The 12994-nt window shown below is 54.9% G+C and overlaps 1 protein-coding gene across 1 annotated transcript; it reads left to right on the plus strand.

Moving 5' to 3' along the window:
* Nucleotides 1-1368: 1368 nt before the first annotated feature.
* On the plus strand, nt 1369-12896 carry AIF1L (allograft inflammatory factor 1 like). The gene is made up of 5 exons (XM_086475713.1): nt 1369-1446; nt 6431-6497; nt 9467-9508; nt 10702-10864; nt 12574-12896. The coding sequence occupies exons 1-5, from the start codon at nt 1369-1371 to the stop codon at nt 12659-12661; spliced, it is 438 nt and encodes a 145-aa protein (XP_086331839.1). The 3' UTR covers nt 12662-12896.
* Nucleotides 12897-12994: the final 98 nt, after the last annotated feature.

The following is a 12994-nucleotide window of genomic DNA, read 5'->3' on the forward strand; positions in this document are numbered from 1 at the left end:
AAATCAGGTTTGCTAAGGTCTTTTGTAACACAATATGTGAAACTGCTGCCACAGACATTGGATCCTCTCAGCATCACCTCCGGTGGGTCCAGTGGTCTGGAAGGGACGCAGGATTTTCCTACTACGAACAAACCCACCTCCCTCCTAATTCTGCACAAAAGCTGCCCAAGGAGTGGGGTGCCAGAGCTGCGGCACTGCTTGAGTGTAATGGCAGGGGCTCCCCTCTCGCTGCCCAAGGACAGCTCTGCAAAAGCAAAACCATGTAGCAGCAAGAGTACAGCATGATTCAGCTTGGCCGAGAGGCAGGGAGCCACAGCCGCTTACCGTCTCCCTGGGAAGACAATTACATGTCTCCAATCAACACACAAATCTGCTGCTGTTACAGAAATGTCAATCCTCTGCCTTGTGCCTGCTGCTGAAGATGTGGTTCATCCTCCTCCCTGCTCTCCCTGGAACTCCGTTTTTTTAGCTGGTGACACCTGCCTAGAGCTGTATCCATTAAAAATTCTTAATATAATACAAAGCTGCCCATCCACCTGAGCGCATGGCAGCAGGAGGGGCACACGCTGTACCTGCACTTGCTGCTTTCTCATCAAGCAGGGGCAGCTGCACCAGAGCTTGAAATGCATCTGGCTCTGGGGTGGTGTGGTGCAACTCTCTGACAATTCCTTCTAAAACCCACACTAGTACAGGTTTTTTTAAAAAAAAAGATGTCTATCTGAGATTGCAGGAGGAGTGAGGGGGCTGAGTGCAGCCCCCACACTAGATCCTGGCCAGAGCGCTCATCACCTTGGTCGTGCCTGTCCTGCTGTAGATGCATTTTCCCGCTGTTCGTGTTCCGGGGCTTATCCCGCAAGCGGTTGTGCTTTATCGCACCACGGAACTGCTCCTAAACAGCATCTTGCAAAGCTGCCACCGGTACCGGAGCGAGGAGCCCCGAGGCGGCCGTGCAGGGGACGGTGCACCTGCCCCGGGGTGGCTCCGGAGCGGATCCCGGGGGTGCCCCGGGGGCCGCCGCCGCTGTGCACGGCGGGCGGTGCGCGCTAGAGGGAGACGGTCCCTTCCCAGCCCGCCGCGTCTCTCCCGTCGGGGGCTTGGCCGCTTCTCCCCTCACCTTGTTCCGGACCTCGCGGTTCTCCAGCAAAAGCCTGCCGAGCGGCTGCACCCCGCGGGCATCACGCTTGCCCCCTCCTGCCCCCAGCCAGGAGCGGGACGGGCACCGACAGCCGCCCGTTCTCGGCGGTGGGGTGGGGAAAGGGTTAACGCTGGGGGCGGAGGGCCCGCACCGCCCGCCCGGCACGGCTCGGCCCGGCCCGGCCCTGCCCGCCCCTACTTAAGGCGGCGGCGGGCGCGGGGCGGTTCCGTGAGATGGCGGCTCCGCGCCGGCCGAGCGGCGGGGGGCTGCGGCGGGCCCCGCAGGACGGGCGGCTGGAGGAGATCAACAAGGTGGGGCTGAGGCTGCCCACCCCCCGCTTCCCTTCCCTCGACCAGACCCCAGTCTTGTGGGGGCGGCCCCGCGGGGACGGGGCGGGGGGCTCCGAGGGGCGGAGGTGCGGGATGGGGGTGGTCGAGCCGGGGTTGACCTGACGGCCGGCGGGCATGGGAGCGCCCGAGCTTGGGTTGACTTGATGGCCGGCGGGGATGGGTGCTGCGGTGGTGCCAGGCGGGGGAGAGGGGTGGGAGGGCAGGGGCAGGTGGAGCTGCGTCCCCCGGCTGGAGGAGGCAGGCGGTGGCTCGGTGGGGGGGTTTGTTCTCCATCCCCTCCACCCGTGGTGTTGCTCTCGCAGGCAGCTCTTTCCCCTCCAGCATCCCGGGCAGGTCCGAGGGGGCCAGTGGGCTATTGTTCTCCCGGAGGGCTTCAACCTTCCCTCTGCTGTATCGAGGGCTTCAATTTCCTCTCCCAGGAGTGAGGAGTTTCTGCTACTCAGAAAAGCTGACCCAAGCCTGTCTCATTTTTAGTTGCGGTGGGTGGATGGGGAGCCCTGTATGGTTGGATGACCCACAAGCCTTGGGTAGGGGGAATGGCAGCTCCTGGATTAGTGCAAAGTACTTTGGGCTGTGTGCCCTTCACGCTGGGGTCAGGCAAGGTCCTCTCCCCAGAGCTTTGGGCTTGCCCCGTCCCTTGCTCGGCATGGCCTGTGGGGGCAGCTCTGTTGGCATCCCTCCCAGCCAAGGGCGGTTCTGAGGATGAAAAGAAGGTTTTAACCTTGAAACAATCAACGATAGGATTTCTAGGGCCATTTCTAGGTGGGTTTGGTGGTCATTTGCTGATACAGCCAGCAGCACCTTGGTGTTACAGGTGGAGAAATCAAAGAGCTGCACAAGATGAGAGCCTGGAAGAGATGGTGGGCTTGCCTTGCCCTCACATTGACTGGGGAAAGTGCCAATATGTTCCTCCAAGCAGGGGTGAGACAGTGGAGGTGAAGTTTATGCAGGTCACTGGAGAGGGAATTACATCATTAGAAATGAGGAGGTCCTGTGGAATAAGAGTGGAAAAAGAGGTGCTGTGGCATAAGGTGTAGAACAAGAGCACTTGGCTAAAAAGGAGACTTTGAAACCTGCTGTTGAAAGGCAGGCACGACGCACCGTGTGCCAAGGAGGCGTGGGGGTGATCCCCCACAGCCAAGGTGGTGTTGACTTTTGGGTTGAGGAGGGAAGGGACTGTGTTGCACCTATTGCTGCAGTTTCTGATGCTGCAGAGCTGTCCTCCAGCATCACTTGGGCACAGGGTGGATACATGATTCTTCAGCTGGTAGGAGCTGTAGGACTGAAGCCGTGTTTCCTGGGATGCTGCTGATGCGCTACTGCTGCGCTCCAGAGCTGGGGGCTCATCTTCCTCCCACACAAGGGACAGGCTCCCATCTCTCCCTTAAGCAGCCATCACTTCTGGCAGGCTTTATCTCTGGGTGAGATTTGGATGACAGAAATTAAACGAGCTACATAACTTCCTGCTGACGGAGGTGGGAGCTTCGTGTTCACGCCCTTGCTGCCCCGTGTGTTGGCTCAGTGCTAGGAGAAGGGATTTGAGCAGCTAGAAATCAAGCTGCAGATAGCATGGGTAGTGGCAGCCCACGGATCTGGAGCAGCTGTTGCACTGTAGCAGCTCTGGGCAGCAAACCCCGTGCTGCTGTGCTTTGCTTGCTCTGCCAGCTCAGTGTGGCGGCGGTGGGAGAGTTTGCTGTGAGCAGCCGTGCAGCGAAGCGGCTCATGCCTCCCTCCGACACAGAGCCGATATGTAAACCTGGGCTGATACTGGGGCTGGAGCTAGGGAGGGGGTTTCCCGAGCCCTAGGGCTGCAAACCAGTAAAGTGCTCCTAATAAAACCTATCAGGCCAAATTCCTATCAGGCTTAATCTCATTGTCTCATCCTAACAGTTAGCTCCCGCCCAGCCCTGTGTTCCTGGCTGGTTTCTACCCCAGAGCTCTCACTGGGCTAAGGGTCTTTGGCAGGCAATGTCCTGAGTGCACACGTGCTGCTAAAGGACAGCTGAGTCCTAGTCTTGAATGCTCTCTTGCAGCCTGAAACGCTCCTCTGGGATCCCCTCTTGGCTGTTCCCTTCTTCCTGGGGAATGGCAATCACATTGTTCAGCCTCGTGCATCAAGGTGGCAAGTCTAATCCAGCACAGATTAGTTTCAACCTAGTTTTACCCTCTAATGCGCTGGGCTGTGGGGAAGGAATTCAGCCTGCCAGAGAGCAGGTGCCTGCTTCTCCCATCCAGGGCAGGCACGAGCACCCCTCAGCCCCTTCCTAGCACCAGCAGGCAGGGCAGGTGGCATCAAGCACTTAAGCAGCCCAGTGAGAGCTTGGCCTGCTGATTGGAGATGTCTTTTTGGAAAGGGGGGAAGGACCTGGCTTTGCTCAGGTTGTCTTGCAGGTAGCTGGGACTTGTGTGGCTGAATTTATTGGCTTAGAATAGTCTCTCTGCCCGAGAAAGGCTGATCAGGGCAGGAGTCAGGGAGAGGCTAGGGCTTATTAAGCAGTTCTTATTAATAGAACATGCCCCTTAAAATGGGAGCTTTAGCAAAGGGCTCTAGGAGGAACTTCAGCCACTCGGGCTGAGTCTGAGTCACTGGCCCTGGGGACTGAATTCCTGTGTGCTATTGTGAGTGTTTGCCTTATCGCAGTCACAGCCCGGCTCCCATACAATGTGGAGGGTGGAATGCCTTTGAAATACGCTCCCCTGTTGCTTCCTTCGGTCTGGAGCAGAGCTGTGATGGTGGTGGGCTGTCCAGTTCCCCTCCAGTTGAAACACAAGGGGACTGGGTCCTAGGCGGGTGCACAGTGTCACCCATCCTGCTCTCCTGCCATGCTGCCAGGGGCTGTTGGACCCCTGGGCACATGTCCCTCGGCCATCGTGTATGAATGTAACATTCCCTTCAGTCTTCACCATTTCTGTGCTGCTGCTTGGTCCCAGAGAAATACGGCGGTCTGCTCTCACATCTCCTGTCCTGCTGGTAGGTGCAAGCTGTCTGCTGCTCCTGCAGGGCAGGAATGGGGATGTGACCTGGTGGCCAGGAGATGCTCTGGCCTTATTTTGGTTCTCAGTGAGGTTTGGCAAGTTCCTCCTACAGAGGCTATTCAGGGGTAACGGCAGTAGGTAACACTACTCTGCTCTCTGACTTCTGCTGCTGGCTGAGCCCAGGTCTCAAAGCTGAATTGGGCCCTTTGTATTGGACTGGCAAATGATACCCCTGGGTAGAAATAACTGAGATAAATGGAATTGAGTTGGCAAAGGAGAGCGAAAGAAGGAACTGGGAACATTGCATTTCACCACAGCTCTCAATTTGAGTTGGTGTCCATGGTGATAAGGGAAGTCTGTGTCACGCTGGTTTAGTGGGCATGGTCTCTGGTGTCCCATCTGGAGCTTGTGAGGTGGGAGGAGGGGATGACAGTCACTTCTGTCCTAGTGGGCTTCCTACAAAACCTTGGCTCAGCTGCAGAAAAGACTCACCAAAGCAGTGGTTAACTGGCAGGGAAGGTTTGAGGCATTTGGGCTCCCTGGGCAGGTCCAGGCTCCCCTGTCCCAGCGAGGGAGGAGGGAGCAGCTCCAGGTGTGTGGGCTGGAGGGGTCTGGAGCACATGCTGCAGGGTTAGGGTGGCAGGCAGCAATCAGGCATGAAAGGCTCAGGGCTGGCTGTGGCAGCAGGAACCAGGCATCAGCGTGTGGCTGCAGCGCTCCCGGAGCTGTCCCGGCAGCCAGACTGGCACAGCTCATCGCACCTGGGGACACCTGGTTTCAGTCTTTCCTCTGGAAGAAACAAGAACATGCTCTGGAGGCTGGAGAGCATTTGGGTTACTGATGTCTGTGTGGACCTCCTGCAGTCCTGATGTCCTAGTGCCTGCAGTCTGGGCTTCTCTGGGGGAGGTGGTCTCGTTAATCACAAGTGGCGCGGCCCCAGTACTACCAGTGTCGGAGATCCTAGTCTCTTGGTGACCCACTCCTGCCTTCTTTACAAGCATGGAGAACAGTGGTGAGGAACACATGCCCAGAGCAGGGAACAGCCTCAGCCCTTTATCCACTCGAACCCCTGGAGGGGTTTTATCCTGGACAGGCCATGCATAAGCCGTGCAGATGTTAATGATTTCTGCACTGAAGAATGCGGTGTTGTTGCTGAACACAGATCGAGTCATTAAGCTGTGCTGGCCTCACTGGAACTAGGTGGTGTGGGAGGGTAGAGACAGGAGCAAGACCCTGCTGCTTGCAGCTGCAGTGGGGTGTTGCTGGCAGGGCACAGTGGTGGAGCTGGCTGTGCTAGTTGTGGTCTGTTCTCTCGGGTACCTGAAGGTTTTGGAGGTGGGGGGGGCTACGGACAAGTGACCAGAAGTGACCCAGGATTTCCTCTCCAGCCTGAGCAGGGCAGGGGGAAAAATGGATGGATGGTCTGAGAGAGCGAGAGCCTGTGCTTTACCCTAAAATACCTGTCCTCTCTTGAGGTGCATGATGTTCTGCAAACCTTGCCTGTTCTATTTGCTAGCCCTCAGAGTTTGTCCAGAGTTTGAAATTTGAGATCAGAGTGCTTTTTTTGTTTTTGTTTTTTTGTTTTTTTGCAAGGGCTAGGAACCCTTGCTGGGAATAGGTGCCCCATCCACATGATGTGCATGCTTAAGCAGTGATGTGGGGAGATGAAACCTTGGGTGAGCAAGAAGAGGGGGTTTCATGCAGTTATTCCAAAGGCACGTGGGGTCCATTCCTCCCTCAAACCGTTGGTGGGAAATCTGAGACACCAGAGGCATTCCCCTTGCGCTGGAATGTTAATGACAAGGTGTGGAGGGATTCAACCCATTTTCAAGCCTCCTGACACTTGCTCAGATGTGGCTCCCTGGGAATTGCGTAGGTCTTCTGGGTAACGCTGCATTCGTACATGCCCTCTAGGGTGTTTGCCTTTGTATCTTTAACCTTGGGGATATTGTTTTTTTTTCTTCTTTAGGAATTTCTCTGTGACCCGAAGTTCAGTGATGAAGAGGATCTGGAGGAGAAGTTGGCAGTGTTCAAAGGTGAGAACTGAAGGGTTTCCCTGTCCTTTCAGCCTGATTATTTGCTCTGAACAGATTATTTTCTTCAGCACTCGGATCTTACCAGCCTGAGATTCTCTGCCAAATACAAGTGACTGAACTGGGATGGATGCCTCCCCCCTGCTCGTGGCACTTGGTGAAACTCCTTGGAGAAGTGGTTTTCCCACACAAGTCTTTGTGCTTCCCCCACTTGCAGGGCAGGGACATGTCACCCTGCAGACACCCTGCCTGGCGGCTGCCGTTACTGCAAAACCTGCTGCGTGGGCGAAACCCTGGGGAGCAGAAAAAGAGGATGGTTTCTGTCTGGATACCTAGACAAGCTAGCTGGTATAATGGATGATGCAGTAGCTGGACTTTTTTTTTTTTTTCAGTGAGTAGGAGGCCTCTTCCCACAGACAAGAGGTCTCAGCTGCTTCCTGAAGGAGTTGGGGACTTTCTGTTTCCCAAAAGTTTCTTCAGTCTGATCTGGTCCTTCCTGAGCCCCTTGGTACCAGAGGCAATGGCAGTAATGTGTCTCTAGTCCTGGCCAAAGCCTGACTCCAGTGGGCCAGCAGATCTGGGGGCTAGGTTTGGGCTATTTGCTGGGATGGGACACAAAGAAACAGCTCAAAAGCCTGGGGTCCTCTGGAGCTTGTCCCCAGAGTGGTTACAGGACAAGATTTGGCAGGGCTGTTCTGGGTGCATCCACTTTCTTTCCAAGCGGTGGCTGAAGGCAGTTGAGAAGTGCCTTCTGCGTCACACTGCCCTCAAGGTTTGTCCTCAGCCTGGCTTTAACCAAATAAAACCTGACCTTGCTCCCATTTCAGGCGTCTGTTTTTTCCCTTTGAATTTTGGCTTTGCAATCCAGCATGGAAGAAGCTGGCTGGGGTTTTGTGATCTTTTACCCTGCTGGGCACAAGAGGAGCCTCCTGTGCTCCCTGTTCCTTTTCTGTTGCCTTTTGTGTGGCTTTGGCTTTAGGCTGCAGCCCCGCATTATTTTTCCCATCACAATTGGGGCTCTTCAAACATTGCAACTGTAGGTCACAGGCGCAGAATTCCCTGTAACCAGAGCCTTTGGCATCTCTTCCCGCTGCCTCGTGAGTTTGCCTCCGTGGCCTGTCCCACTCTCCAACGCCTCCTCCGGCTTCTCCCAACAATCGGCTCATTGTGTGATTCTCTGCCGTCCTTCCCGCTGCCCTCCCCAGCCGGGCCCGGGGAGCCCCCGTGCAGTGTTTGTGTAAATGTGTTTGTGAGGGGAGGGACCACGCGTGGTTTTGCCCCACCAAATCCCTGCAGCTGGGATGGGAGGGAAAGATGAATGTGCGAGCCGAGGCTCAGAGCACGATGATGTAAAGCTGCCCCTGTTCTCTGTGCTTTTGGCTAAGTGTCAGCTGAGAAGAAAAGAAAACATGTGCTGGGCACAGACATGGCCGAGCAGGGTTTCTGTCTCCAAGCACATGCTGGGGTGCCCGACCCTTGCTCAGGGAGGCGACAGTTCATTTGTGCAAGGTCATTATGGTGGGGCAGAGTGTGGGGAGAGCCAGTTCCACATCAAGTATCACTTTGGCCCCTAAGCATATGCGTGACAGCCCCAATTGCATCTAGGATGGGATGCTTAATGCCTGAAGGGAGCCATTTATTCCTGCCTGAAGCGTGGACAGCTTTGTTTTGTATGTGGTATTGTCGTAGGTCTGTCCTGGTCAGCTGGTGACAGTAGTAATCGCCAGCTGAGGCCTCCGGTGAAGATATGCCAAACCATTCCTCTGCTTGTAGCTGCCCATCAGTCCAGCTAGCCCAGGACTTTCCTTCAGAAGCACAGGTCCTGGGAAGGCTCTGATGTGTGAAATATCCCCTCTTCCCTTTGGCTCCTTAAATTAGCCTGCCACTTCTCTGTTCATGCTCATCTGCTTGCTGGTGTCCCTGGAGCAGAGGCAAAAGGTCTTTTCCCTTTGGGGAAAGGAGCAGCCTGGGAGCTCTCACTTAGAGTCCTCCGAGGCTGTTCTGGGGAGTGAGTGCTAACTGGAGGGCAAGTGGAGACTTCTCCAGCTCAGTGTGGATGGATGGTGGCAGCAGGCATCTTGCTCTTCTCATTTAGCAGAACTGAGATGATGGGGGGCCCCCTGCAGTGCTAGGAGCTCTATTGTCTGTAAGACAGACAAATCCTTGCCTGAAGAGCTTAAAGTCTAAATGGGGAACAGCTAGCAAGTGGGGGAGGAAGCACAGGTGTGCCACTCCAAAGGTCAGAAGCAGCACAGGACTGAAATCCTGATTTTTCTAACTCAAATCAGTGCTTATGTGACCAGCTTTTGTCCTGCAAAGCTAACCAGACCTTCTTGAGCAGGGTCTGCCTTTCTCTGAGGGTGCTGGAGTTGGCCAATTCAGCAATGTTTGACAGTAGGCTGGAAGGGCAGACAACCTGCTCCAGCATAACTGCTCCTAGGCATGTTCTTGGCTTTGCCCTCTTGATGTGGTCCTTGGGCATATCTCCTGGCAGGTGCTGCTCTGGGAGTGCAGTACAGCGTTGGGAGGACTGTAGAGTTTGCTATTGGAGGCAACTACGTCATTTAATCACCCTCCTAATCCGATCAAGCTTCATCTTGGGAGTGCTCAGGGGTTTGTTTTCCTTGCTACTCCTTCTGGGAGGCTGTTCCAGAGCTTTGTTTTTCTGGCTGGAAACCTTTTAATGCAATTCATGGCTAGATGATACCTTGTTCTCATGCCAGTGTTTTCCTTCAGCTTAAATGAAAAGCAGCCACAATTAAAGAGCACTTAACTCTAGAGCCCTGGAATTGAGATAAGGGTGCTAAAACCGGGTCTTGAGATGGTCTCCCTCTCTGAGCTGTTTGCATTCAGCAGTATATCGATCTTATCCCCTGATCTTTTATTTCATTGCTTTAAGCAGGCAGTACTCCAAAGCCCTGCGGTACCCCCTGCTCTAGCATCCTGCTAACTTGCTGCTGTGTCTCTTACAGAGAAATACATGGAGTTCGACCTGAACAACCAAGGCGAGATTGGTGAGTGACTCAAGGACGCTGGTGCTGAGCTGGAAGAGCAACAGCCTGCTGAGGCGGTGTCTGCTGCTATATCTGCTGCTTCACTGTGCACTCGTGTTGCTGAGGAGGAAAACCTGTGGGCTTTTCCCATGTCCAGCCTTGCTTGGAGGATCTTGATCCTCAACCAGGGGCTTCCTTGGCTCTCCAGCCCCTGCCTCTCAGCTTTCTTCAGTCTTTCCTCCCCTGCTTCAAGATCTAAGCTCTCCTCAGTCTTATTCTCCTCCTGAGTTTCTGCATAGCTCCTCCACTTCTTTCTGTTTTAAATGTTTGGGTTTTTTTCTTCTCCATTTTTTTTCCACCAAGGCCGCCTTCTCAATCCTCAGCATTTCCAGAGCTGGGAAGCTGCAGGGCTTAGACAATCCTGGGCTTTGCCTGGCTTGAGGCAGAAGCTGTATAAACCCATGTGCACTTCTAGTGCAGAGAAGCTCTTTGCTTGTCTGGGAGGGGAGCAGAGGGAAGCAGGGGACTTGGGTGTGAGTCTGGCTCAGCTGAGCAGCCCTGGCTTGGCCCAGAAAGCACCAGTTACATAAAGATCCAGCCTTCTGCATGCCTGGGGCTGACACTGAAATGTCATTGCTGGCGTGCTGCGCCCTTCCAGGAGGCTGCTGCCTCGTTCCCCTCCTCCACCAGTCCTCATGCATGAAGTAGAGCCTGTGAGGAGCTGGAGGAGGCCTGACTCAGGGCTGTGCTGCCGTTTCCGGGAGGGAAGGGGCCCGCTGGTCACCGCGGGCGCAGAGCAATGGAAGGAAATGGCCCGTGGTGATGGGCAGGGGTGACCTGCTCCCCACAGCCTGTTTGTCTCCGGCTTTAACCCTGGCGTTGCTTCACTCCTCCCCACCCTTGTGATTCTTGGCACCACGCTCTGAGCTAGAGAGCAGTGTCCCCACGCGTCTCTGGAGCACGTTGTCCCTCTTCTGCGTGTGTGGTGCTTTTATCCTGAGCTGCACAAATGGGAAGCGATGCTCTGTACTGGGCAGTACCGCAGTGGGCTGTGGCTGGAAGGCTTTTCTTGGCTTTCAACAACAGCTTAACGCTATCAGTCCACAGGTGAGGGGGTCTGAGGTGGGAAGTCATGGCTATGACCCTAGGGTTGGTCTGTGCTCAGTGTGGTCACCTCTCGACAGCACTGATTGCCAGTTGCCTTGCTCTTGCAGATTTGATGTCTGTCAAAAGGATGATGGAGAAGATGGGGGCTCCGAAGACTCACCTAGAACTGAAGAAGATGATCTCCGAGGTGACTGGAGGGGTTAGCGAGACCATCTCGTACCAGGACTTTGTCAACGTGATGCTTGGGAAACGCTCTGCTGTGCTTAAACTGTGAGTGTCCCTGGGAGGGAGTGGGGGAGACGCAGGACCGGAGCTGGCATGTTGGGGAGCTGGGAAGCAGAAATTTGTTCTGCCTGGTGGAGGTGGAGCTGTGCATGCTTGGTGTTTGTGGAGGGGAGACGAGGACCCTTGTGAAGGGGGGGGGGGTTGCAGAGACATGAGAGGGTGTATAAGCACATGTCTGGGCTGAGCAGTGGCAAGCACTCTCAGCAGCGCTGCCTGCTGTGTGTTAGTTAGCACAGGCTTCCTCCCACGTGCTCCGTTTGGAGCGATTCTCCCCCTTTCCCAAGGGTGTGCAGGCACTCAGCACGGCGGGACGTCTTCCCGTCTCTTCCCCGTGGCTCCTGCTGGCTTTGGGGACACAGGCTTCCCCTGTGAATGGTGGCAAGACTTGAGCGGTGAATGATGGTCCTGCCAACACCAGCAGTGCTGGCTCCTGTTTCCCACAGGATGCTCCCTCCCTGTCTGATTTTTGGAGAGACAGGCAGTAGATGTAGAGAGGACACGTGCTTGAAACAGCTGGCTTGCGCTGGGAGAGGTTTTCTGCGGTACAGGCTGCCAGCACCAGCCTCCCACGGCCCCCTCTGCCCTCTCGACAGGGCTCTGAAAGTCCTGCTGTAACAAATGGTTTCCGAACACTTGCTTGGCTCCATCTCCGCCCCATTGAAGCCTGGCTTTTCCTTTCACAGCCACAGAGGCTGGCCCTGCTTTTGTGTCGGTAACCACCATGAATAGGAGCTGCTCCCCTCCATCCCCCTTGCCCCTTTCTGAAGGCAGCTTTAGAAACGCAGCCAGCTCTCAAGGCAGGTTGGGAGGAAGGATCTTGCTCCCCCGTCTCATGTGGTCCCTCTAAGCTGGTACATGCTAGCTGGTGATGCTCCCTCCTCTCCCCACTCAGTGCCCTGTGTCTGTGTGTTGGGCTGCTCCTCTTCCAAGCATGCACAGACTTCTGACACCCCTGCTCCTCCTTTCTTTCTCCATGGAAGCAGGCTGAGCCTGAAGCCTGTCCCATATCTTCCTCCCAACAGCAGCAGCTTTCACAGATGGGTCTCCTCTTTTGCTAACAGACACCCCCCCCCCCCCCCCCTTGTCTGTTGGACTCCTCAGAGCAGGAGCAGAAATGTAAAACTTGTCCGAAGAGCAGCGCAGTCCTTTGATCCAGCGTGGCAGCTGGCATTCCCAGCATAGCTGCAGTCCTCAGGGAGGAAGACAGTGCTGGTGGTTGCAAAATGCTTGGGATTCTTCTAGCCAGTGCCTTGCTCCTTGTCTCTGCCCTCTTCCCTGGCTGTAATTGCTGTTGCTTGCTTAGTCTTGGCTTTTGAATGTTCTGCTGTGCAGTTATGTACAAGGTGGGCCAGGGACGGTGTTTGCTTTTACGCATCAGGAGAACTTGGCGTGCAGTGTGTGCCCAGGGGATTTCGGAAGTGCCTGTCTAAATAAAACGTGCTAATCCTCTGGGTCTTTGAGAAGGAAACCAGCAGAGGCTTTGGGAACCCGCTCCTGGAAACTGCTGGAAAAGCAAAGCTGCTTGCCAGGCTGGCAGCATTGCCTTCTGGCTTTCCCTCCTCTGCTAATTAATGGATGCCCTTTGCATAGGAGGCAGGTGCTATTTTTTTTCAGCAGATAAGATAACCCCACCCCCAACGATGGGCAAAGATGCATCTGCTTTTTTCATTGGTATTATCTGTTGTGTTTTGCAGGGTCATGATGTTTGAAGGAAAAGCCAATGAAAGCAACCCAAAACCTTCTGGTCCGCCTCCAGAGAGAGACATAGCCAGCCTCCCTTGAAGAGGACAGGCTGCAAAATTGGCACTGTTGGCTTCGCTGGTCTGTAACAGAGGTTACCTGTGCTTTGTTACCCTTTACTGTGGACAGTCCTAGTTTTCAACTAACCTGCCTTAGAGGAACAGCAAGGGAAGCTGGAGACCCCCAGCTCGCATCTTTCTGCTGCATCCCTTAGCCCACTTGATTTGTTAGACAGAAGCTGTAGCACCAATTGTAATGAGACACACACACACACACACACACAAAAAATAACCCTGCGATCTTACTCTTTCCTCTGCCCTTCCTGCATCTCTCCGACGAGGAGCTACTTTCCTGCCACCGTATGGATTCAGAGCT

Source organism: Leptosomus discolor, chromosome 19 (genome assembly GCF_034619465.1).
Source record: "Leptosomus discolor isolate bLepDis1 chromosome 19, bLepDis1.hap2, whole genome shotgun sequence".
Taxonomy (NCBI): Eukaryota; Metazoa; Chordata; class Aves; order Leptosomiformes; family Leptosomidae; genus Leptosomus; species Leptosomus discolor.